Source organism: Seriola lalandi, unplaced genomic scaffold (assembly GCF_002814215.2).
Source record: "Seriola lalandi dorsalis isolate HSWRI2012SDOR001 ecotype SW California unplaced genomic scaffold, Sedor1 jcf7180002054901, whole genome shotgun sequence".
Taxonomy (NCBI): Eukaryota; Metazoa; Chordata; class Actinopteri; order Carangiformes; family Carangidae; genus Seriola; species Seriola lalandi.
The window spans coordinates 3,899,517-3,926,932 of NW_019525453.1; the positions used below are offsets into that span (position 1 = coordinate 3,899,517).

The 27,416-nt window shown below is 41.9% G+C and overlaps 2 protein-coding genes across 6 annotated transcripts in view; one reads left to right on the forward strand and one right to left on the reverse strand.

Annotated features, from left to right (window-relative positions):
• Positions 1–693: 693 nt before the first annotated feature.
• Positions 694–7,125, forward strand: ccnk (cyclin K). Of its 2 annotated transcripts, none has more exons than XM_023429918.2 (11): positions 694–838; positions 1,880–2,118; positions 2,464–2,545; positions 2,645–2,776; positions 3,132–3,237; positions 3,337–3,394; positions 3,925–4,094; positions 4,191–4,399; positions 4,618–4,648; positions 4,881–4,952; positions 5,447–7,125. In XM_023429918.2, the coding sequence occupies exons 1-11, from the start codon at positions 830–832 to the stop codon at positions 6,001–6,003; spliced, it is 1,665 nt and encodes a 554-aa protein (XP_023285686.1). In that variant the 5' UTR covers positions 694–829; the 3' UTR covers positions 6,004–7,125. The 2 variants fall into 2 exon arrangements, with proteins under 2 accessions (XP_023285686.1, XP_023285687.1); XM_023429919.2 differs by having other exon boundaries at positions 1,883–2,118.
• A 1,136-nt stretch (positions 7,126–8,261) lies between these two features.
• ccdc85cb (coiled-coil domain containing 85C, b) overlaps positions 8,262–27,416 on the reverse strand; it is a 46,668-nt gene continuing 27,513 nt past the window's right edge. The window contains exons 2-7 of one of the 4 annotated variants that reach the window (XM_023430179.2): positions 22,403–22,482; positions 21,171–21,212; positions 16,307–16,411; positions 12,209–12,301; positions 11,660–11,758; positions 8,262–10,686 (exon numbers count right to left, since the gene is read on the reverse strand). In XM_023430179.2, the coding sequence (XP_023285947.1) occupies positions 10,597–10,686; positions 11,660–11,758; positions 12,209–12,301; positions 16,307–16,411; positions 21,171–21,212; positions 22,403–22,482 (509 nt within the window). In that variant the 3' untranslated portion in view covers positions 8,262–10,596. The remainder of the gene's footprint in view (positions 10,687–11,659; positions 11,759–12,208; positions 12,302–16,306; positions 16,412–21,170; positions 21,213–22,402; positions 22,483–27,416) is intronic. The other 3 variants (XM_023430180.2, XM_023430182.2, XM_023430181.2) reach the window with 3 other exon arrangements.

The window sequence follows — 27,416 nt, forward strand, 5'->3', positions numbered from 1 at the left end:
CCTTTCTTGGCACTCAAGGACACCGTACACAGTTACACAAATTGAGATTAAAAACATATTAAGAATTAATTAACAACAATAAAAATGAAATATAAAAATAAAAACAATACAAAAGTGACAGTAGACAGTAGCAATGATGGTTGGAGTGGGACCAAACAGCTCGCAGTTGTTACTCTGGCAAGAAAATCTGTAGACGGAGGCATTTTTCTATAAATTTTCAGGATTACACGCTTAAGCCAGCACCACAGACCCACTTGTCAATTTTAAACAGTATGTGTCCAAATCCACTATCAAGTAAGCATTCAAAGTATTGTCTTAAAATATTCAAGCTATGATGTGTGAAAATGTTTTCTTTCTTATGATTTGCAATTTGAAATCTTCTTCACAGATTGAAAGTGAAGCATCTTTATCCAAGTATTTTGTCAAATCATAGACTGCATATGCCAAAAATCCAGTCACGTCTCCGCAAGTACACGAGTAATTATGTGTCTCCCTCTAGTGGATATTATTGGAAATAACATTTTTACCATTAAAAAATTGATTTATTACACGTATACCTTCTTATGGGGGGTTCTAGTAGCAGGGATATTATTTTAAGCATTGGTCGAATTAATTTAGCAGAGGAAAAGTAAAAGAAAACTAACCACAGCACAGACATACCAGATGCCCTGCGTAATGACGTCGACCAACAGTCACTGACGTACTGAATAATGGCGATGCCCTTGTTACGATGGGGACTGTTGTTGATCACTTGTTAGCCAACTTCTTGTGAATAACTGCGGATTATTCATACAGCTGTCTGTTTTGGGTGATATACTCCGACGGCTACATGTTAAAGGTAAGACTCGTGTCTCGTTACAAACACACGGACAATATTCGGGGTGAATTCTAACTACTTTCGGCAGGTTCCAGCGCTCCGAGCCTCAGCGGTGTTAAGACCTCGAGTGGAGCAAGTTTGCTAGCCGAGGTTAGCTAGCCGCGGTGGCCGGCAAAGCCACTCACATGCTAAAGTTACAACTTCGACTGCCTTTATTTCGAATGTTTAATTAATTTTAGCATCCTGGTGTGTGACCTTGCCTACGTATCTCGTGGTTTATACATATTCGCACAATACAGCTCTACGCGCGTCTGGTTATTTGGTCCCATGAAGCTAACTTTAAGTTAGCGTTAGCACAGCTAACATTAGTTAATCTTAGCGAGAAGCTAACGGGTTCGTTATGCTAATCGCGGGGAAATTGTCTTCGTTGCCATCGACATCCAAATTAATCTAGTAATCATGTCGTACAATTAATATTTTGCTATATTCATAGTTACAGGTTTAACGGTAGGCGGAGGTTACCCATGAATGAATGAATGAAGGGGAGAGGAGGTGCCATGCCAAACATGACGTCCCTGTCGGCTTATGTTTTTTCCTTGTCACTCTCCTGTTTATTTTGAACTGTTAACAGCTAGTTTAGCATCTCTACTGAAACGGGACATGAGGTGAAGGCATATTGATAAAAAGTGATCCCTCTTCCTTCCTTTCACACAGTTTGGATCACATGAAATGGCTTATGAGTTTGACTGCATCCTGCGTATATGGAGGTTGTGTATGTTAATGGCTGTAGAGTGCTTAAATTCTCAAGTTAAAATAAAGGTGGCAGTTTCCCAACTCAAGATTTAGGGTTGTCATAGGCTGTCTAAATATGAACGTTTTCCACTATATACTCCACAGAGTTGGTATGACACCCCTGATTCTCTTTGGATGAACATCAGTGTTGTTCATTCAAACAGTTTTCCAGATTACCTAACATTGTTCTTGTGATGAGGTAGTCCTACTCTTGATTGCCAAATGCTCATAACTAAGAATGGCCATAACTGCAGCCTTTCTCCTTCTCAGCAGTCCAGCACAGCTGGTCCGTCCAACGTAGCATCTCCTCAGCCAATGAAGGAATCCAAGGAGAACTTTTCAATGACTGGCCAATCAATACTGGACCACATCAAGCCATGCTGGTACTGGGACAAGAAGGATCTGGCCCACACCCCATCTCAGTCTGAGGGCCTTGACCCCGGCACAGAGGCTCGGTATCGGCGAGAAGGAGCCCGCTTCATATTTGATGTGGGGACACGACTTGGCCTGTATCCTTGATTGATTATTGACAGTTTTCAATACTGGGAAAGGGGTTAAAAGATAAATAAAATCACAACAGACAGAAAGACATAACAGCATCCAACTTTTGAAGAAATTATGCAACTAAAATACCACATCTGGTTACTCTTACCATACTCTTTTGCAAATAAAATATTCTTCCAAAGACATGCATGCAAGTAGTTTATAGAAAGCAGTGCTGAATTAATGTATTTAATGATAATAGCAGCACAGTCAAACCTTTTTGTTAGAATTTATTCTACATTGCTGCTGATATCTGACAAATTTGCAAAGAACTGTAAACGGTTTCTGTGATGTCCTTGACTGTCATCAAGACACTATGACACACTGGCAACTGGCATCATATATTTCCACCGCTTCTACATGTTTCACTCCTTCAAGCAGTTCCCCAGATATGTAAGTTCAATTGATGGTCAGTTGATAACTTAATTTTTTTCTAATTCCTGGAAGTGGACTAAATGTGTAGGATTACTGTTGTGATTTGTGTCTCAACAGGTGACGGGTGCATGCTGTCTTTTCCTGGCGGGGAAAGTGGAGGAAACCCCAAAGAAATGTAAAGACATCATCAAAACAGCTCGCAGCTTACTGAATGATGTGCAGTTTGCCCAGTTTGGAGATGACCCAAAGGTGCAGTTTCTTTTATTTATACTCTGTTGTCTATAAACATTGTCCCTGTCAGTATACTGTACCTTACTATCTCAGTCAGGGAATTTGTTCTCGTCAGTGAATTCAGATTAGAAAATAATATTCTAAAATCTGTCATAAATCAGCATTACAGAGCCCTGCCATGATATCATGTTGCTCTACAAAGAAAAACAAACACGCTGCAGCCTAATTGCACTTAATCTGCTGTAACAAACAACCACACAGTAATCTTTTGCTGTAGGATTCTTTTTCCACTCAGGACCATTTAAGTTACCAGTATATACTGTAAATGTCCTACCAACAGGAATACTTAACATATTTGTATTTTGTTCAACAGGAAGAGGTGATGGTGTTGGAGAGAATCTTGCTCCAGACTATCAAATTTGACCTGCAGGTGGAGCACCCTTACATGTTCCTGCTGCGCTATGTCAAGCAGCTCAAAGGTATGTCAGAAAGTATGTCATCAGATCCACACACAGTCTGATACATTATTATGCTAGGTGCTAGTAAAGCATATGCTCTGTTTTTTCTCATTGCTACAGGGGAGAAGAATAAAGTGTGCAAGGTGCTGCAAATGGCATGGACGTTTGTCAACGACAGGTGAGCAGCTGGGGTTTAAACACTGTCCCCCGATCTCACTCTCTATGTCAGATGATTTCTTCTGTAGTGTGGTGTATCATGCATTTGATTTACTTACTTACTTTACTTAAAAACTCTACCAACTTACCCGTCAGCTGGTAAGTAATGTGTATTGATGACTGGATAAATACTGAAACAGGCTTTACAATCTGAGAAATGATTATTTATAAAGGAACGTAGTGTATGGGGGCGTCACAGTGGTTTAAGACGCATACCACATAACCGCAATGCCCCGATTTGAATCCAGCCAGGGGGCTTTGTTGCCTGTCAACACCTTTACTCTCTCTCCCCCACATTTCCTGTCTGCCTCTCTGCTGTGTGTTGACAAATAAAGACAAAATGGCAAAAGACTTATTTAATCATTTCCGAGAGTATACAATAAGAATTTGAATATAAGTGATGTCTTTTAAAGTTCCAAATCTTCTTTACACAAGGATTTTGTTGACAAAACTCAGATCTGAATGGAACCATTTTGCCTGTGTCCCTTCCAGCCTGTGCACCATGCTGTCTCTGCAATGGGAGCCAGAGATTATTGCAGTAGCCGTCATGTACCTGGCTGGACGCCTCTGTAAATTTGACATCCAGGAGTGGACCGCCAAGCAGTCGTCACGCCGCTGGTGGGAGCAGTTTGTCCAAGACGTCCCAGTTGAGCTGCTTGAAGGTGCTCATCATAAAGCCATGACACTTCACACCTCTCTATGATATTTGTTTCATCTGCTTTCAGACTTGTCTCAACAAAAACATCTCTGTCTTCCAGACATTTGCCACCAGATCCTGGACCTGTACTCCCAGGGCAACAAACCCATCCCTCAGCAGATGCAGGAGAAGGAGCGAGCGCCTGCTCCTCCAATCCCTGCTCCTCCGATTCCACAGGGACAGCCCCCAGCCTCCAATCCTCCTCCCCCACCACCAAAGAAGACTTCCCCTCAAGGTGGCAGCCCTGCACGCCAGCTCAAACGCTCACATGTGAGTACACCTGAATTACAATGATGATGTCTTAAAACTAAGGCTAATGGAAAGTCCCTTGCTTTTCCACCCAGCTTAAATTTCTGTATTTACTCATTTAAAATGTTAATTATATCCTACAGTTTGTGTGTGTGTTTACCTTGATTCACACACCAACACTCAACATTACCTACCTCAAAATGATACTGAGTATTTGCATTCACTTTTCTTTGTTTCAGACATCCCCCAAAGATGAAATAAAGGCTCAAGGTAACACTCTTGTTAAACCTTATGCAGCCAAAATTCTGCTCTTTTGGGTTTTAAAGTAGTTGAAATCTTACAAATGTCTGTTCATCCTCTGAAATACCTTCAAGAAAAGTTTGCTAACTAGCATGATAGTTTTTGTAAGATTTTATGAATATTCAACCCTACAGCAAAGTGCCCTCCTGATTTTAAAAAGCTTTTGCATCTTATGTACTGGTATTCACTGTTGTTTTTACAGAACAAGTTGGGTCAAAGATTCCTCGACTAGAGAGCCCAATGCCCCCTCTGCCTACATCGCAGCCTCCCTCAGGTAATTGTTTGTTCTCTAATCTCCTGTTAAATTTGTGAGGAAGTTACAATGATTTAGATGTAGTTAAGGGTAGAGCATAGGTATGTGTTGACATCATCTGAACACCCTGCTGTCTCTTTGCGTGTGTCACCAAATAGGCCCATAATGAACAGCCAGGACCCCCTACCTGGGACTTGAGCTTAGAAAGCAACCCAAAGTCTTTAGTCCTCTCAGTCTGCTTACATAACCAGCAACTTGTCTGGACATTATGTTTCCTAACACACGCATACTCCTAACCTCTCCCAGACCAATCTGATTAGTGCTTGAGCCCGATAATGAGACCTCCTATGTGGCTGAAGCCTGGCAGTTGTGGTCTGGCTGTGCGCTCACTGTCTGGGAATGGAGAGGTTATTTGAGATCATGTGGGAATGAGTAGCATTGTATTATTTACAGGCAAGATGATGCCAAATTTTTAACAAGTTGTTTTCACTTTGCTGTTTCCTGTCGCTCACTAGACCGAAAAGCTCCAGTTCCAGCTCCAGCACCTCCCACAGAAGCAGAACCAGGAAGTGAGACTGCTCCTCCTCCCCCTCATGCTCCACCTCCACACCAGCCCCCTCCCCTGCCCCATCGCCCTCCTCCACCTCCGCCCTCCAACTACATCATGTCCACCACCAGCTCCTACATGTCTGGGGAGGGCTTCCAGAGCCTGCAGTCAATGATGAAGACAGAGGGGCCTTCCTATGCCCCCATGCCGCCCAGCTATGCACCTCCAATTCCGCCATACCACCCCCACGTCTATCCACCACCCGCAGCACCACCTCCAGGCCCTCCACCTCCTCCTTCCACCTACCCACCACCCAGCCTGCCCCCGACCTATCCGCCTCCAGGTTACAACAGCTACCCTCCACCGCCACCTCCACGCATGCCACCAGGGCACGTACCCCCTCCAGGTATAGGCCTTCCACCTGCTGGGTACCCTCCTCCGCCCCCTGTGCCCCCAGGACAGTCACAGGTCCCCCTGCCCCCTCCACCTGGCATGCCCCTGAACCGTGGTGGGTGGATGAGATGAGAGTGCGATAACAGTCTATGAACTGAGGCTGTGCTGAGCAGCAACTGGGGAGGGAAAGCTCTCTGAAGAGGGAGAACAACCAGGAACTTCTGTCATTCTGGTGCAAGTAAAGGAACGAGAGCTTTTTCACCTCCTCTGATAAACAGCTCCCGGGGGTTGTGAATACAGGCTTATCAGCTGATAGACTTGAAAGGAAAAGTGAGGTCTGGACAGTGTTGTTATGAGAACCAGAAGTGGTGCTGAAATATTGCCGAATATTTTTGAAATAAGGCACTTAATCATGTGAAGGATTGGAACTTAGTGTACCCAGTCCCAGGATCTTGTAACAAACACTGTCCACTCGTTGCTTTTGTTTTGGGAATGTACCAGGAAATAGTGGCACCTGAAATTTTTTTGTTTCTCTTTTTTTAGTGTTGTCAGACATGCTCATTCACTAATCGTAGGGGGATAAAATGTACCATTTTTACTTTACCTTTGAGTGGATCAAAGGCTGAGTCTTATATTTCCTTCTGTATTCTATCACCCTGATGATGTGTTTTGGTTTTCATGAATTTTCAGTCACCCCAGTGTTGTTGTTCTCTCCACATTCCCACCCTTTTGCTGAGAAAAAACTCATGAGATGGTTTAACATGCAGTAGTCAGATATGAAAAGGACTGTCACACTGAAAGACATGCTGTTTATTCAAACATGTTCATGGATGTACAGTGTGTTTAAACATGATGTTTATTCTTTTTTACTTATTACATTTTATTCAGTGAAAACACTGAGGTAATGTCACAAGATATTTCTGCTACCATTAGACGCTGTTTGTCTGTTTTTTCTTTGTATCAAACTTCTTCTTCTAATTTCCTGTTCCGTTATTTTAAGTGTAACTGCTTCACATGAAGTACACAACAGAAACCCTGTTATCAAACCAACCTGACATCTAACACTGGACAGTCTAAGGTATATTTGTACATATCTGATGTTTCATTTAGACAGATTTGTTTTTGGAGATTTTCTATCCGTAAGTGCCTTAGTCAGGCCTCTCTTTTCTGTATCCTGCACGCAGCTGTGGTTTTGTGTCGGAGTGGCACTTAGGACAGTGAAATACAATAAAAACTTGCTTTTCCTACTTAAAACTGAGTTGTATGGTTGCTGTCTCTAAAAGGTGAAAATGTGTTGATCAGTATGTTGCAACTGGATTCAACATGTACAACCCTAACCTACTCAAACATGTTAAAGAAGGAACATGTTCTTAAAAAATTATTATAAACTAGCACTTAAAGATATTTTTCATCTCAGCCACTGTTTGTCTAAAGAACGTCATCTGGCATTGCCATCCCTGCACACAAGGCAATCACTGTCCAGACTTCTCGTCTGTGGTTCCCCTACGGTAGAACAAGCTACCCAGATGCTATCAAACCTCGTCTCCCAACACTTCCAAGACCCTAACATGCTTAACTAGCACTTACAATGCACTTTCTGTGCACTTCTTTATCAGATCTCCTTGCACTTATTAATTACATGTAGTACTGAGTACTTACACCAAGGTCTCCTGCTGCACTGAAGCTTTAGTTACTGTATGTCCATCATTTGGAAATTGCTTTAGATAAAAGCCTCTGCCAAATAAGTAATGTAAATGTAAACCTTACAATGTACAACAACATGCGCATTAGGTTTATTGGTGACTCTAATGCCTCTCCATACTATGACCTTTTATAATACAATTAATTTTTACATCTAACTATACTATGACCTTTTTATGCTATTACTATACCATGGGGTTTTTTATGACTTACTATACTATAACTTTTTATGCCTTACTACACTATGACCTTTTTATGCACAAGTATACTATGACTTATGACATATATATGACATATATGTCCCTATATCGACTGATGTTACCATATGTTTCACCTATAAGAGGATATATTATTATAACATATATACATTCTCTGGATATATGAATACATAAGTTTATAACATATATGAAAAACTCCTAGTAAAATGTAACTTTATTAAAACAAAATGCTTATTAACATTCTATGTGTTGTTGCGTCCCTACTAATGTTGATGTCAAACCTACTCCCTTGACCCTGACAACAGCAGATGTACCCCTGGTTGGAAATCACTGTTGTACAGAACTTCACAGAAGAGTCTGTAATCTTATTTCCAGGTGTGTACCAACAGAGGGCAGCCTAGCTCATCCACTAAGGAAAACAACATGCCTGCAGAAATGTTTGCTTCATCAAATAAAGACAGCAGTTCACAGTATCATTAACCAACTTTTTATTTTCTCCCAAATTGTTCTAAAAGTGGCCTATTTAATGTTCTTTTCACCTGCCAAATTCATCTCATCAGTGAAATTCATGAAAAGAAGTTACAGCCATGCTAGTTACTGCAGGAATTGACATTTATTTACGCTGTAGATTCTAGGATTCTGTACTGTGGTTTTAGCATATAGGCAGAATAAAAGAAACACTATAGATGTTTAAAAAAAAAAAAAAAAAAAGGAAAGACAATTGGGTTCCAAATCAAAACACCATGCAGAAAAAAATGTGGCACATCTTAAATCAAATGCCATATATAAAGTATTCAAAATTGTATCATGGCTTCAAATGAGTTCCTAGAAAAAAGGACACTTTTAAAAACCATACTTTGATTTATTTTTTGACCCATTATTTGAGAGAACAGAGGCGCACGGCGGGCAGCCTCAGAAATGTTCTAATTTGGAACAAATAACTCTAGAGATGGGAGAGCCTGAGCTGTCAGTCACTAAACTAATCAATCAGATCACTGTGAATCTGATCAATTCAAAATATGACTGATCAGTTACTGATAGCACTCCCATCTCTATCTAACACCTGGCAATAAATACTTTGACAAACAGTTGTTTGTTCATTCTGACATCAAGAAATACTTATTTTAAATGTTAGTGATTTTCAGAAGACATCTAAGGGAAGACTTATCGCTCATATTCTAAGAAAAAAAAAAGATTCAACTTTAAGAAACATGCGCTGCATAAACACACCTGCTGAATCCTTGACTACAGAAAAGGTAAGAAAAGCGACCTTTTCATCTACTGAGATACAAAATGACAACCAAAGAATTCAGAGCAATCCAAGAAGCCATCCAAACTGAACTCAGGGTTTAGTATTCGAGCTTGAAACTTTTATTAGCGTTAATGGGACGAGGCTTTTTTTTTTTTTTTTTTTTTAGAAAGGATTCAGCAAATGTCTTCAGCATTCTTCAACCAGGGTTCAAAATAAGAAAGAGGATTCACAGGCAGATGCTACAGCTGCAACAGAAGCTCAGTCTCCTTCCACACACACACACACACACACACACACACACAAACACACACACACACACACACACACACACAAACAAACACACACACACACACGTGCGCCAACACACTCTCGCAGTCACAGATGGGCAAAGGTAAAGCTGTAGCCCTCCCAACCTGAGAAAATGATTGTCAAGCATGCACACAGCATACAATTTTAGTTAATTTCATAAAATAAGAAAATGATCTATCCATTAACTCATTGAGATGGTTTGATTCAAAAATGGCCTTGATACATTTTCAGAGGTTACAGAGAGAAGGAATAAAAGCAATTCATCTGGAAGGAATAATAAAAAATAAAAAAAAAAGACGAAAAAGAAAAGAGATGAAGTTTATACCAAAAGCAAACCCTGTTTAAGGTCCGGTTGTGTGTGTGCTTTTCAAACTAAATTATTGATCACATGGCCACGCTAGAATACAAAATAGATAAATCAACAATAACAATGAAGTAGTGCCATGGTTTTATACATAATATACACAAGATAACAGTGATCTCTAGACTTCATTATCCATGGACTTGTCTTATGAGCAAAAGGCGCTAGGTCACAGTGGGTTTCACTTGGTTAACACTTTAGAATGCTAATTATAGTTATACTTGTTGACCACTAGGTGGGAGGGGCGATACATGTGACAGGAGCTAGGGTCTCTATAGGAGGTACTATCAAAACTTATCTGAAGATACCGCCACAGTGTTGCCTTCACATCCCGGCAACATGAGAAGAGATTTCTGCCCCTGCAGTCTCATCAGTCCTGCGCTCGAAACCATGTCATATCCGCTAGCTTAATGTAGCATAGCTATGCTCTGAAGGACTATAAGTGGTGTGTGTGTGTGTGTGTGTGCGTGTGTGTGTGTGTGTGTGTGTGTGTGTGTGTGTGTGTGTGTGTGTGTGTTTGTTTGTTTGTTTACAGAGAGAGATCATTGTGTAGCCGGACGCCTCCAAACCAGCAAAGAAGAGTGGCGAATCAGTGAAACTAGCTGCCAGTTGTCAACATAAGCTCGGAGAGATAAAAACATGTTGTACACGTAAAGTTGTACATGTGAATAACAGACTAACAGGTCCATTTAGTGGCTACGTCAGCCAGTCTTGAGAGAATGTTTGCTGAAGGAATGCTAGGTGCTGTAGGCAGCAGGGAGCACGGCATGATGGGTCGTGTAGGCGCAGGTTGTAAGAGGTGTTTTCAGGTGAGTGCAGGTACTGTAGATCCTGATCTCTCTCTCTCTCTCTCTCTTTCTCTCCATCTCTCGCTGGTTGCCATGCTACAGCGGCCCTTTGAACTGGTTCCCAGAGAGGTGCTGTCTGATGGACAGCTTTGATCCTGCTGCATCACCCAGCTTTCTCCACACCACCTGCAAACAGAAGCAGAGAGAGGAGTTGAGAGGGGAAGAGGAAGAGCGAGACGTGCAGACAGAGCAGAGACTGAAAGAGTGAGGCTAGGCGTAAAAAAAAAAAGACTTTCTTCTTCAAGAGTGAAAACTTCAAATGCTCAGTTTGACTTTGAGCTGCAAAGACTGCGCACACACACACACACACACACACACACACACACACACACACGTTACAGTAGAGCTATCTCGGTATCCGTCCTCTGTCTCTGCGAGGCTGCTCTCTGGTGCTGAGATCTCTCTGTGAGTGAGTGAGAGGGGGGCCCCCGGGGGACCCCAGTGATATTACAGAGGTACTATTGTAGTGCTCCCCAGATTCCTGGCCTGTCACATACCTCTGCCGGGCCCAGATAGCACGGCTCTCGCTCTCTCTCTAATCAGCGGACCTTTTTATCCCGGACCAGGCCTTTCAGCACCAACACAGAGAGATGGAGGGAGATGAGGGGGAGTGTGGAGGAGAGGAAGAATGGAGGGGGGTGGGTGGGGGGTTGCGGCTGGGGCGCAGTGGAGGGAGTGCTCTTTTCCCTGCCGCTCCAGTTTAATTGCTCTGACAGCTCAACTACGAGCCTCTATTTAGGGCTTCCAGTTTAGAGGTGGCTTTGGAGAAGGGGCGGGGGAGAGTGGGTGAGTGTGAGGGAAGACAGAGATAGAGGGATAGATAGAGAGAAAGAAGGAGAGCGAGAGGCAGCGCCGTGCCCAGGACACTGCTGCAAGTGTCATCCCAAACCAAATGAGTCTGAATGAGGGTTCCTCATTAGTGAAGGCAGCTCAAAGCCTGACCTGATTTGCTCCCAGTAGAAGGGAACTAAAAAAAATAAATAAAAAGGGGCCGACAGAGAGAACAAACAGGAACTTTATGGATATAAGGTTCCTTTGTTTACAGCAGTGGGATGGTGGGAGAGGAACGATCATCGAGGAAGGCAGGTGTTGCACTTACGTTGCACATCTCTCGCACAATGGCCTTCTCTTTCTCACTGAGATCGTCCTCGTAGTCCTCAGGAACCTGCTTGTCCAGGTTCTCGTGGACCTCCAGCACCTGACAGCAGACACAGTGATGAGTGAGTGTGTATTTGTGTAGTGATCAGTTACACTACATGACACGTAGTTATGTGGTGTTAAGTGCCATTTTGGTGATGCTGTAGTGGTACAAAAGCAAAACTTTTGACGTCCCAAACTCTTAAACTTGACTTTTCATTTTGGTATTTAAATAGTTTTCATCACAAATTAATTTTTTTTGTTTAAGGCTTTCCAACAATATTCAAAACTTTTGACTACAGTGTCAATTCTGCAAGAATCTGAATCTGGAACCAGAACTTAGATTTGGATTTGTTCAGCGATTCATGCTCTGGTGAGAGAAACAACTGACCAATCAGAGTAGGCAGGATTAAGAATGGGGATGTCATCTTCCTACGTAACTAGTTAGCTTTTTTTCTTTTTTTCTTTTTTTTAAATAATCTAATAATACCATACTATAGTACTATAGTACCTTCATGGCGTGCACCACGGCCTCAGGCTTCTGGACGCAGGACAGGTAGCCTGTGGCGGGAGAGGACTCGCTGGTTGGGAGACGACCCGTACCCTGAGGGGAGAGAAAGAACATAAGAGAAAATTATTTTAAAGTTTTGTGTCATGTCGTCCACAGTAAACGGCACATAGGACAAGCAAATATGTGAGGGTGACCTGCGACAAAAGGTTAAGAGCCAGAGCTAAACCCACAACATCTGGAGGACGTGCTCTGCAGACTGTCAACCTACAGTATCTCCTCACATCTGCTGTCACACAGAGTTAACCCCCTGGAGTCAAATGAACACCAGCTCACAGAGCTCTTCATCTGACCCTCACTCCAGATACTTCACTCAGTAAAGAAAACATAAACCACTCTCCCCTTATCAGTGGGCGTGTGGTTCTGATTTAACCAGAGAGATTTCCTACACTGTAGCACTGGAAATGCCATCCCCTTCATCCCAACTCAGATCACCTCACCTCCGCTTGTGTTTTTCTGTCCTTTTTTGCATCGGCCATGAATTCAACTGCCAGCCAGGTCTGCTACCTGCACAGTGTGATTTAACCTAGTGTGATGGGAGCAGCCAGCCAGAAAGAGAACCAGGGGGTTTGCTTGACTCATCCCACCCCCTGGTTAGTTCCAGACAGTAGCTCACTGTTAGAGGGGCACAGAGATCTCAGGGACATACAATGGCACCATTCACTGTAACCTGGCATCAGGGTCCTGCATTAGACACAGCTCCGTGGCTCTGTTAGCTCGGGTTCAATTCTCAGCTCACTAGCGATCCATTTGCTGGCCCCGTTTGGGTGCCAGAATGAGCCCACAAAACCTAATGGCACAGAGATAAAATAATAATCCCACTGCAGCCAATAGGGACGGTTTGTGGAAACTGCCCAACAGTCTATTCATATCACATCAGCCTCATGAAAAATTGATTTTTCGCTGGTCCTGAGGGTTATGGCCTGACAAATGGTTCCCTGACAACCATAGAAACCATGGGAATAACTGTTTTTCTTACACCTGCTATGATAATAAACATTTATTTATTTCCTGAGTCAGTGAGAGGTCAGTATGTCTGATCTGTGAGAGGGAAACAAAGGAATTTAGTCGTGTTTTTTCCCTTTTTTTTTCAAAAGGTAAAATTGATGTTATCCTCACACAGTTACACTGTTAAATAAAGTCAACCCTTGTTTGATGAATTATGAAAGCTGGCTGATGAATAGCATTATATTCATGAGCTTTGATATCAGAGAAATCCTGAATATAATGAAAAGGTTAATGTGAAGTTTGGTTGTTTGTTGCATTAAAAAGGTTGAGTCAGAAGAGTCCATACGATTTTTTGATACCTTATTTTTATTTCTATAATTCATGTTTTGTTTTTTTTTAAAGTAAAGGAGGGCAAACTTCTTAAATGTTCAATATCGACTAAACACAAGCAGCCATTATTAAGAAATAATACAGGCACTAACAGAAAAGGCTTGGACTGACATGACAGTGATTGACATCTGTCAATCTGAGTATTCTTCAAGTCATTCAGTGTTCATATTTGTATTTATTGATTTATCATATTAAATGTTCTCACTTTGCTAAATTGTGCAGCTCCCCTCCATTTTTATTTGTTATTTCTGACCTAATTGGGAGCTCTTCTTCCACAGTTTTTTTTTTTTTTTTTTTTTTTTTTTTTTAAATACTCTGTGCTACAGACACATTTCATTTGGCACCAAAAGAGTCTTGAGCTTTGATACACAACTCTTCTCGCAACTGCTGCAATCTGATCTTTAGACCATGTTGAAATGAATGGACTAAAACGGTCTGCAGAACATTTTATAGCTAATGGGATGAAAGATGCAAAAGCACAGGTAAATTATTTTAGAGATAATGATGGGAGTGATGTCTAGGGTGCTAGCTATTTATGACATCCCCTCATTATTAAAAGGGATAAGTCAACATTTGTATGAAAATGATATACAGACTATAGAATAACAACCCCCTTGTTAAATACAAACACATTCCCTCACTGTGTGTTTCTTCTTGTTTAAGGTCACAACAGCTTCATTTTCCACACAGCTCTTCAGCACTGGACTTTGAAGTCAACTACAAGAAAAAATATGTAAATCACTGTCACCTCCTTTTGATGTTCGCCTCTGTGGGTTAAAGCTATAATGTGAAATGTGTAAACACTTCCAGTGTCATAGCGTTGAACTTTTCATTTTATTCTAGACTGCAGTGAAGAGAAGGATTTGGACAGCGGAGAGGCAGAGCCAGCTCCGAGCAATGTTTACTGTTCATATGGATGTACAGTTGGGGATGGCTCGTCTGCATAAACAGGCCTGATTTAGGCCTCGCAGGATGGGGGGGGGGGGGGGGCAAACACTGTCAGAAATAATGGTTTGTAGTTTGAGCATACAGAATCAGAGTCGACGGTTGAAGTGTTTGTGAGAGCCACGCAGGCTGGCTACTCTCTTTCTCTATCCATCTTCTCTTTTCATCTTTCTCACTTGTTTTCTATCTGACAATATCCTGCACACTCACTGACCTGAATCCGGGCCTGAACGAGAGACAAAGGACACATGTGCAGGATGAGCTGATAGATCAGGATGGGTACACTCAGTAAAAGTCACTTAACACCTCTCATCTTCTCTTTCTCCTCTTCTTCATCTTCCAACAAGGACTTTCTTCAACTTGAGCCACTTTACAAATAGCATTATCTCCATGGAGTTGTCAAGACGACAAAGCCATCATAAGAAGACGACACAAATCCGTAACATATCGTAAGCTTGCTGAAGTCTCTGCTGGTAGCATGGCTGCCTCGAAGTGATGACAGGACTGCAGGAGGTCATCACTCCAAACCGAGAAATAGTCCCGCACATAATCCCCTGTAAAACCCCTATTAGTTGTTATTATACTTTGGTTTTTGTGCAGATTAAACAACTGAGATAAAATGTGCTACAGCACTTAATTGTGTTATAGCAAAGACTTATCCAAAATGTGGGAACAGAAAAACATTTTCAGTCTCCTAATTGATCCTCAGAACGACACTGGATGCCATGTTTGCAAGGGGCCAGAATTCACACCTCATGTCAATATCATGACCTTGTTTCATGTGAAACTACAGTGTGAAATTAAATGCAGAGAGACAACCATCAACATAATTTGCAGTTTATCCGTCCTCCTGCGGGGAGAGACCTTTCAATGGGTCAAGGTTCATTGACATTATTGATTGGCACAAGACTCCAGAGGGAGATGGATTTGACCTCACTAGCTTAAAAGATGCGAGATGACCCGCACCTCACACTGGGCCTGTGATTAAAACATAATATTGATTTTTACACAGGGAAGATTTAGTCCTCTGGGTAGTGGCATAGCCCGACTCTGACCTTCCTTAAGCAGGCAGAAAACAATTATCCAGCCTCTCCTCCCCAGACACTGGCAGGGTCACAGGTGGCGGTGGATTGTAGAGAATTATTACTTTCATAGCGGGATTCAGTTCAAACAGGCTCCAGGGGGGAGGATGGAGCTGAAGGGCCAGGATACAGGAGTGAGAGCAGGGGAGGCTGACTCCTGTTAATTTTGCAGTCTTATCTCTGTCTTAGTTTCTCTTCTTCCTCTTTTCTTTCCCCCCTATTGTCCTTCCTCCTTTTAGTCTCTTTTTTTCTTCCCTCTCTCTCGTCCTTCCTGTATATGTATGTGTCTGTGTGTGTGTGTGTTTCACTTCCCGTCATGTGTAAGAGTGAGGTTGCCTGTGGAGGTATAATTGGAGAGTTAGCAGTAAAGTGAATTAGAGCTGACTTGACTTGATTCCACTGCGGAGGCACCGGTACAGTCCTCCCTACAATTAACTGTGTGTGTGTCTGTGTGCAATTAAACCCTGTCTCTATACATAACCACATTTGTTATAAGCAGTGTCACAGTGTTGATCTTTGACTATGGCTGCTAAAGTGGTTAGGTATGAGTGGGCATCCCTCTATGTGCGTCAAATTGAGCCTTTGTGTGTGTGTGTGTGTGTGTGTGTGTGTGTGTACCCTTCTTGTGTGGGTCTGTGTTTACGTGTATGTGTGTGTTAGCCTTCCGGGCACTGACCATGTGCATGGCGTCCTGGCGCTGGGGCAGCGAGGACAGCTGGGACTCTGAGTGGTAGAGGGTCATTCCCTTCCTCAGGGCACGAAGGTCACCTGGGTTACACTGCTGGGCACAAACGCGCACAAAAACACACAGACAGAGAAAAAACAGAGATAAGGCTACAGAGCCATGTCAACTAAAAAAATACCTAGATGAGTGCTTCTCTACATGCTGATCAGATATTAATCTAAAGATAAAAATAAGTACAGGCAGGAAGTTGTATGATTTTCAACCACTTTTGCAGCATAGCCCTCATTTTACTTTTTAATGACTTTTCACATTTTTACATCATTACTTTGACTCAGAAATCAACATATATGCCTATGTGAGAGTTAATACTTTAACATAACATAACTTATATTTTACATACACATTTTGCTACACTGTATATTACCAAAAATGTACAGTTGTACAGTACCTACTGTAACCTACTTTGTGTTAAAGCCAGACCCATACAGGATGTATAGAGCCAATACTTGAGGATAAGAAAATTCTAATTACAATGCATATTGGCTGATTCTTTTTCTACATGAAAATAGAACATAAACATGTAAGTAGATTTTTTTTTTTTACATGCATAACATGTCTTTGGCCTTTCTGTGCTGCTCTACTCATCATATACAGTATGCTGATACTATAAGTAAAGCAGCACAAATGTAAAATCTTCATTAAATCAGCTCATAACACCTCCCAGGTTGATGTTTTAGGCCTAGTTCTACCTTTGAGTAAAGATATTTAAGAGTTCAACCAAAAACTCTGTCATCAAAGTTTACAGTGACATGAAATATAATCAGTAAACATTATTGAATATTAAATTATTTTGAATAGCCACACTTAAAAACATTAAACAAAACTATACAAACATAAAAACTTGTGCTGAGAAAAGGCTACCAGTAAAACGTTTTTGCCAAAATACATATCTGCAATAACCTAATATTGTCAGATGATATCAGCCTGCCAATGTTTCCTTCTGGCTCCACTGTGTATATTTAGATCCTCACTGATGGTTCATTAAGGACTCTGTGATTCTTCCCCCCTTCTACACTGACACCTGCCTGCATTCTTATCGTCACTCTGACGCCATCGCTTCATTTGCAAAGCTGATTTTTATTTGTTTGGGGGTTTTTTTTCAACAGAAAAGGCACTGGAGAGCACTGGGGCTGTATCACTTCGTGCATCATCGAGGGACATTTCGCAGGGACAGTGTTCCTAAGATTTGTCCTCATTAGCAGCCAAAGACCACTGGTTCCTGGGGGCAGTAACCAGCCTAGCTTCTCTCCGTGGGCAGGAACACGGCAACACCACAGTTCCTTATGACATTTCTCATGTCACGCACTAATGTTCCCTCTGTGCGAGGCGTGGTGTGTAAACACACGTGATGCCTGGGAGCACTCGGCTATAAATAACCCAATGAGCTGTGGGTGTGCGTCTATGAATGCATGGACATTGTGCTGTGTTGTCTGCCTCTGTATTATCTCTCTCCGTGTCACACACACTCAGGTGCACACTCACATGCAGTTTGCACACAATCAGCATTCACCTCATCTCCTCTGTCCTTTGATGTCCCCTTCCCCTCTTCTCTTCCGGCTCAGCATCCCGTTAGTGTTCCTCTAACCTTTCCCAATCCCTCCCTTGGCACTTCTTGATCTACCCTTTGGGTTTTCATATTCATGCCCTCAATTCTGTACCTTTGCTAACATCTCCTTGTCATTTCTCCAGGCTTTGTGTCTGTCAGCAGTTTATGCTCTGTGTTCCATATCTGAAGGATCGACATAAACAAACAATCACAATAAGAAGACCTGGTAAGATCGTCATCTTCTGAAAGGGTTTCCATCATCAAGTGATGATTCATATTATGCTGACTCTACTTTTACAAACAAACCAACACGTCTCCAACTTTATTTCCTTCCCTGGGCTGACCTTGACCACTGAGACCAACAAAGCTATTTGTTTGCCAGACAGCTGGGGACAGTTGGCCTTCTGCAGTCTTCTTGGCTAAAACCTGTGCCCCTCCGCCTATCCATCCATCACAATGTTCTTGGTGCTGACAGGGAGAAGCTGTGGACGCCACGCATCATTTCCTGCTTGAGTTATGAGGGGCAAGGGTGAAGCCGCCTTGACAAAAGGGTAGAGAGGATGGCAGCATGCTCCATAACAGCTACAATTTAATGGAATATGGGACAGAATCAGTTTCATTTGAGTAATCCGTATATATATTATAACTTCTTATGTTGTAAACTCATTGACAGCTGAAGCTCTTGGCACAACCAGTAAGTAAAGAGCTGTTAATGCTAACGTTGGCTATGTAGCAGTAGCAAATCTTACAAATAGCTCCTTTAAGACCCTTTAAAAGGTTCCTGTTTTCAAGTAACAAGTAAGCTGGGAACATTAAAAAGTCAGCCAGAGACGACAAACTCAAAATTTTTTTCTTTTTTACTGACCACTCTGTGAAATTAAAGACCCACTGCTTCAAAAATCCTGAGTAATTTCCAGCCGTAAGTTTCCCCCGACTTTCACTTTAAACCGCATTGATGCCGCAAAAACAGAAAAGCTTGACTGACGCTGCAAAAGTAAGTAAACCCGCGTTCCACTCCATCTGTTGTTAGCCGGTCTGACTTGATACGCTTTCTCAGTTGAAGAATCAGTCATAATATAAGTGTCAATGAATGAACCACAATCCATTAACCTCTGTCATCATTCAGTTCCGCTGGACCCCGCTGCAGTCCACTCTCACAAAATGACTTCAGTTAGCCTGCAGTTAACAGATGTAGAGTGTCATCTGAGTCCGTCATATAAACCATTTAATTCTCAGAGTCGCACCGAGCTCTTTAATGATCAAGTGGCAGCGAACATGTAGGGAAAGCCACAGTGCCTCACACGTCAGTGAGTTAAGAGAGCTAAGTAACAGTTGAAAGACATGGGAGACCTGAGTGTGAGAAAAGTTAAAGAGCAAATCGCGTTCATGTATGTGGCTCAGCATGTTTGACTGAGAGTGTGGGTATACACACACACACACACACACGCACGCACACACACACACACACACACACACGCGCACACACACACACACACACATATACACCTGTTTTTCCCATTGTGTTTACACCTGTGCTGTGTAGGATTTTGTTCATATCTGCTGTGTGAGCTTGTTGTTAACTCCCTCCCTTGTCCCTTTGGTACAGTAAAATCCTTCAGGCAAGCTTGTTTGGAGGGTCAACATTCCTGCGATAAGAGGCTATTGTTTCCTTCAGGCTTAACATAAGTTTCACTCGACCAGTTTCATAACGCAGGAAGTTAGGCAACATGTCCATTGAGGCAACTAATTCAATGTAACAATGCCACCTGCTAGCATTCAGACACATCAGTAAGTAGGCTATTGCATAAGAGTCAGATTAAATAGTAAACGGGAGAAAGGCTCCTTTTTTCATTATTTACTTGAGTACTTTCAAGAAATCAACATTTATTAATGACACAACCATCAAGATGTTTCTTAACTTCAGACAGACATTCCCTCGTTTCTCAGTCGCACTCACATACCAGTTGTCGGCCATGCATTATGGATGCCCGGTTCTACCTGTGTGGCCTCCGTATCTTAAATTATTCAGCCCACCAGACGTCCCGACGAGCGAGGACAAGCGTGTGTCATTTATGCACCAAAGCACAATGTAGCATTCATTCACCTGGGGTGCCTCTCACCATACACTGACTGCGCGGTGCAAAACAGCTCCAAGGACAGCGGAAGGCTTTCTTGCCAAGATGGGCCACTTACAAGCAGGGCCACCTGTGTTCATTCATTAGCACAGCATGCTAGCAGAGCATAGAGGGGCCAACAAACAGGACTGGACACAGAAGCAGGACCTTTACAAGGTAATGCAGCCTAATTCCTTTGTGCCTAGGACACGAACACTGTGTCAGAGAGCTGATTCAGTTGTGTGGTAATGTTTGAGGCTTCGCTCTGTTGTACTGGACTGTATTATTACAGAGAGAATATTAGATCCAGCACCACATGCCTGAACATAGCTTTAAAGAAACGGTTTGAAATTTTGGGCAAAAATCTTGTTTGCATTGATGCCAGAGATGTGATTGATACAACTCGCATGACTGATAAATATGAAGTTACAGCCAGCAGCTGGTTAGCTTAGCTTAGCAACAAGAAGAAAGAAGCTAGTCTGGTGAACAAAACAAAAAAAGTCAATGGTGAACATATTATATCTCGTTTGTCTCATCTGTACAAACAAAGTGTAAAAGCGAGAATTCATGGTTTTCTGAGGGATTACTATTAATTAATATTAATTAATATACTATTTCTTAGCTGGGTGCAATGTCTTCCTGACCACCAGTACGCTAGAGACTCCACCAAAGCATGTCGTATTTCCTCTTCAGTTCTTGAATGATTTAAACACATATTAGGTGGATAGATATTAGGTGTTTGTTTGTCTTCATGCTAAGCTAATCTAACCATCTGTTGGCTGTGGCTTCATATTTACTGTATATACAGAACTTGAGAGTTGTATCAATCTTATCATCTAACTCTCAGCAATAAAGCGAATAAGCGTATCCTTCAAACATTACCATAAAGCTGATTTAGCACCTGTCTGTAAGTGTCAGCGTAAATTGAACTTTTCATTATGCAACGGAGTTCACTCTACAGTTACACTGTACAGGTGTTCCTTATATTGTGTCCACCCTCTGTATAAAAGAAAAGCAACAAGCTCAAAGCTGTGAAAAGTCACCACCACCAAACAGATAAAAGAGAGGAAAAGGCGAAAGAGGCTGGTTGAGACAGGCAGAGAAGCCAACGAACAGTGGCATTTCAGAAAGTTACCTTTTTCGTCTGTATCTGTGATAAGCTATACCGGCTATAAGCCTAGAGAGAGAAAAACATAATGGTGTATTGGTTCATTATTTGATTATTGGGAGCCAAAGGTTGTGAATATATTTTTCCTGCGCTCCACAAGACATAAAGATACTGTAAAAGAAAAAAGATGAAAACATACTCATCTCAGAGAAAGAACACACATTATCACTTCGAATGTGAACGAGTAATATTAACTCACTTTAAGAAGCAGGTTCATATTATATGCCTTGACTCCTGTGAGACAATGTGTAGCACCTAATTGTAGCACTTAAGGGCTATGAGGATCATTTAGGTTTGGTATCAGGGATTCCAGCCTACACTCTCTGCCTACATATGAATCTGCTGGGAGATAATTTGGGGAAAGAGAAATCACTTAAAGAAAAGAATAAAAGCTTAGAATCAAAAAGCCTTTTGAACTGTGAAATTCCAGCTCAACTGTCTACAGCCTGACACGTATTCAATTAAACTGAATCATATCATAAAACCTTACAATAAAAAAAGATAACAAATGATGTACAAGGACGATGATGTATGAATATATTTTATGCTGTTTATGAGAGTTTGCCAATAATTAATGGGCCATAACTTTGAATGTTTCACACGGGACCAACTAATATGTTTGTGTTAAATAAATTTTACCATGAGTACGTTTGTGGTTGCGTGCATATAACACACATCTTGGCAGACTGACATGCAACCTCCTGGTGAACCAGACCAGAAATCCACCCACCCTCTTTCTCACACTCCCACCTCCACTCACTCAGCCCTCCATCCTCCAAATTTGAGAGAAGTCAGAGCAAGGTCAACTTTGGGAGAAATGCTTTACTCTGTCACTGTCACTTAATGCCTCTTTCCCCTCCTTTTTCCTCCTCTCATCTCTCCTCCGCTCCCACAGTTCCCCTCGGGGGCTAACATCACCGCTCGCTCCTGAAGCTTACTGACTCCCCATGAATTAAACATGGATAAACATATTCTCCAACTAACAGGCGGGCTGTTGTGAGGGGGTGGCTTCAGAGAGGCATCAGGCAACCACTTTATCTCACACAGCTGCCGATCACATGTCTTTGGGTGAGTTAAAAAAGTTGCACAAGAGGAGTGTAGTGAGGGTATAAGTTCAAACAGTGCTGGAATGGACTAACAGATGTCTGTAACTGACAGAGAGGGAGAACATGACAGTGATGCACATGCGTGTGCCTCACCTGTGAGAGAAGCTTATTGTTATCGTCCTCCAGGATCCGCACTTTCGTCTCCAGTTGCCTGATGTAGTTGGAGGAGGAATCTGTAAAAAGCAGAGGAAGCAGAAAAGAGAGGAGGAGAAGTGATTAGCATTTAAAAGACCTCGAGCGGAAAACAGGCAGGCAGGGCCACTGGAGCAAACCGACTACATAGAGCTCCAAAAGGTTGCTGTGCACTTTGAGAGACCCAAACACTCCCAGTGAAAGAGCATTCTTCAGACGAGCGGCGTCACATCGCGGTCAGAGTTTAAAGTTGAAATATGTGCAATATTTTGTCCTTTTATTGGGGCGTTCTTTTACTTTGAAACTCCCTTGACTTAAAACAATTCTTTTGCAACCAAAAAAAAAAAAAACTAAAAAAACAACATGCACAGCTTTGATATTGCTGCTTGTTATGTTATAAAAGTATTTAAGTAATTCAAACTATTACTTTCATTTTCTATCAGTGTGTCTGTTCCTTTACAATGAGTCATTTATATTGGTCTAAAAACTATGAAAAAACTGTGAAAAAGACAAAGAGAATGACATGCTAATGTTTAGCAGGTAAACTGACGGATTGTCTTTAGTTTTGCAGGTTATTTGGCCGTAAATCAATTCTTTGGACTAATGGTGAAAATGTATCAGAGAAATGATTGTAGTATTTTATTGATTATTTTAGCCTGTAAATGTGGAACAGTGGAAAATGCTACTCAGACTAGAGACTGGTGCTGCGTCATTAAAACCTATCAACAGAATAAAACACAGATATTCAATTTACAATCATACAAAACAAAACAAAAGCTACAAATGCTCATATTTTGAGAAGCTGAAAACAGAAAATGTTCAGCGCTCTTTGTTACAATTCCTTCTTTACAATTATTCTTTCAGTCAATTGACTCATTGATTAATCAACTTATCATTTAAATCCTAAATTTAAGCCTTATGGCTTTTAGAAAAATGTAACTACTAGCTTTATTCTGCAAATCCACCTACCATGTTTAGTCCCTTGTGAAAAGTCCTCATATGCTAAAAACACTAGTTGTAGCTGAGTGTCAAGGGTCAAGCACTGAGAGTTCCCACCCAGATTAGCAGTGCTTGACCTAACTTCTGACCTCAGGCTTGGCTGGGGCCATTTCCCAGTTTGGTCCACATATTTCCAGAGCCTCTCATTCACTGTGAAACAGGCATCACTGTCTGTTTTGATATTTGTCACAAAACCGTCCCTATACTGTACACGACTGACAAACTGTGTAATTGTGGCCTAATTGCTCCATAGAGACGCACCACCCTCGCCGATCCTGATAGAGCAGCATTCTGCGTTAACATCAATCAACCTCACCGGGTTCAAACCAGGGACAGCAGCTGTGTGAAGACTGGAGGTACAGTTTGACTCAGTAGGTGGCACATAGCCTGTTATCTAAGAAAGCATGTTTAATTTACAGTGAGATCAAAGCCAAGCTACTCACAGGAACTGCACTCCAGCAGCTAGTGAGGAGCACACCACTGTGCACACGGCTTTATTTTGTTTTGTTTTCTAAGAGGAGGCACATAGAGGCTGAGAGTGGAGACGGGGATGGGGAGATGTAATAAAGCCGGTGGGGAGGTTGCTGATGAAAATGATGGGTTGAGTAAGATGCAGATGAGAAGTCACTGCTGCAGGGTACCACACACACACACACACACACACACACACACACACACACACACACACGAAATCACAACTTGTTGCGCAACTTGAGGTAAGTCGGTGACCTTGGATTTACCCAAACAAGTTTTCTAACCTTGTTGATTAGCGCAATGCAACCAGGGGGCACTATTGTGCAGAATCAACAATCAAGACACGCACACTTATCAGAAAGTGTGCAGACCCCTTCACTTTTTTCACATTTTGCACTGTAGATTTATAATAACACACAGCACAAATAATAGCCACCACCTTGTTTCACACATAGGTGAACGTTTAGGTGTATGTTTACATGCACTTAAGCAAACTGGTTATCATCAGCTTTCTGCAGTAAAATGAATTATTATAATATTCCTTACAATATAAATATAATCTAAATCAAACCAGTCCTTTTCATAGACAGGGTAAAAAAATGAGTGAAACCTGTTTAACCTGTTAAAATACTGGATCCAAAGTTTGACTGACACTGAATGATGCTAAATAAATGCTAAATAAATCAGTGGGTTCCCACAGCTAAACAGCAGATTATTTGTGAAATTCAGACACACACTGTGTTCTCTCAGTACACAGCCTGTTCTCTCACTTCAGCATCAGTCCAAATGCTATCTATCACTTAAGACACTTGAAATACACTAGCCTAATTTAAATAATATGGTACTAGTAGATGAGGAGTAACCACATTATTGACCACCTTGTGGCCTTCTGTTTTCCCCCTGATTAATTCCTATAAATTGGTTTATGATGGTGCATAAATGGCATAAATACACAAAATGTTTTTCAAGAGCTGAGAGTAGACACAAGTGAATGACAGTAGCCCTTGCAGGGCCTGAAGGCCTATTTATGTCCCGCCCTTTGACTTTTTTAGGCGAGCCAGTGCAGACTGCTGTCAGTTGGCCGATGGTTGGACAGCTACAAGAAGAGGCTGTAGTGGCCAGAGCTGGTAATCCTCTCTTCCTGCCCTGTGACCCTCTAATCTGGATTCATCTGCTGGGCTAACCTGCAGCCAGATCTCAAGCCGATTAGGATGAAGGTTCCTCAGTCTTCAGTCATCACCAGCACACTCAAACAACAAAACAAAAAGCCTCAGAAACACAGGGAGGATGGAAAATGAATGCTGATTGCTGGTGGGTTTTATTCCCCCCAATTGGTGTGTATATTACTCACAGAGATGGAGATCTCTCCATCAGTAATCCAATAAACTCAAAAGTCAACCAAGTCTGTCAGGCTTATTTTTTTAATCTACTTAGATCTAATTAAATAAAAATTAAGATAAGCAATCAAAGATAAATAGCTCAGACGTACCCATTCAACTGGAGAACCCCCAGAATTGGCCTAAAGTGAGGAATCCCACAGCCATGAGCACTCTGCGTCTTCACTTAACACAGCACCATCTCTCCCTTCCACTCCCCATCTATAAGCCTTTGATGTGTTATAAGGGGTTATGTTAAATCTCAGAGAGCATCACTTCAGCATCACACATGACATGATTAAGTGGTCCTGCTTAAATATGTGCAGATCTGCCGTGGGAACATTCACGGGAACACTAAACATGCACAAACACCTCCCACACGCACACACAGTATGCAGTACACACACACACACACACACACACACACACACACACACACACACACACACACACACACACACACACACACACACAGCCGTAGGGATCTGCAGGGAGAAGCCCGTCACCCTCTCTTTAACACTCGGCTCTGGCTCCGTCATCATCCTAGTGGGAGAGGGGGTCAGGCAATTCAACTGTTCCCTGGCTCCCCTGCCACTCCTCCATCCTTTTATCCCCTCCACCCCTCCAGCTTCACAATCCTCTCCTCACCACTCCTCCATGAAGCTGGAGGAAAAGCTACAGATCATACAGGGCTCCCAGTGCCGAGCCAAAATAATTACCCTGCAAAACTCAGCCCGGCATCTACTCTTTTATACACAACACGCACAAAGAGAGAGGCTATTATTACTTATGCATAACCTGAATGTGATCTTAAGCGCTGATAAAGTGAGTACAAAGCTCTGTGAAGAAGTAAGAAAGTAAAAAATGTCCAACTAAGCAGTAAACAATAGAGAGACAGAGAGATGAAGAGAGAAGCAAGGAAAAAACTTGCCCTTATAAGATAAAAGTAAACTATTTTTAACTCTGCACAAGTGTTGTTTACCCAGTGAATTGAGCTGATGTATCTTCATGTGAGAGAAGGTGTGTGTGTATTTGTGTGTGCACAGGACAAAAGGTGACGCAGACAGTGGTGCGAGTCCATCCCCCCTCTCTGCACGTCACTTTTCATCACGTCAGTGCCACTGTGACCCACTTCCAGCAGCCACTCCCTCCTTAACTCTGCCCCACTCCCTGTTTCCCTCTCTTTCTGTTTTATTGCATCCCTCTACTTTAACTGCTCTGTCCATTGTCTTTCTTTTCTGCTCTTAAAAAAGAAGAGTAAAAGCTTTTGAGGGACTGACCCATTGGTCAACTTTGCAGCGACACATTTTAGTGCCTTATGTTCTCATCACTGTTGTTTTGTAAGTTAAACAAAAGGAAAGGTAAGCTTCCAAAAAACCTTTGTGATCCTTCAAAAGTAATGACATCTTTGTTTTCTACTGTGCTCCAAATATCCTATACCCATCTGTCCATCACGGTTTGACATCACAGCCTCTTCTGCACAGTTAATCTACACCACATTCACACTGTCTGCAAGTTTTTTAGCTATTTGGAATGAGGCACGATTCTCCATCCAAAATTCTAATGAATATTATCAAGAATAAGTTAGAAGACGTGCCTCACGAGCAGGATCTTAATCACTCCCAAATCAATGTCCACTTACTACCACACTATCACATGGTCTTCATCAGTAGATGGAGTTTGTAATAGGTAAGATAAGTTTGGTGATATTCTATATTTTTTCTTCTTGTCAACAAATCGCACAAAAATCAAAAATGAACTGATCCTTCTCACAGACTGAATATTGTCTATGAAGAGTGCCGCTGCACAGGGTAAAATGCCCCTTCGAGATAATGAACATTGGCACTGCAGTTTATTTTAATTCAACTATTAATAATCCCCAGTACCTGAAATCTGCAGCTAAAAGAGGTCCAACAAAAATCAATGTTTACAACTGAGTAGCGCTTTTTTTTTCTTTTTTTTTTACAGAAGTAAGAGTACATTAGGCAGGGTGGAATAGTCGAAAAAAAGACACTTACATTTCTTACAGCATTTGTGCAGCTTCATTTTCAAAGTGCTCACTGAATTAAAGTATATGTGATTGACATCATGAAACGATACTAGTACAGTCTTTAAAGGGATTGCTT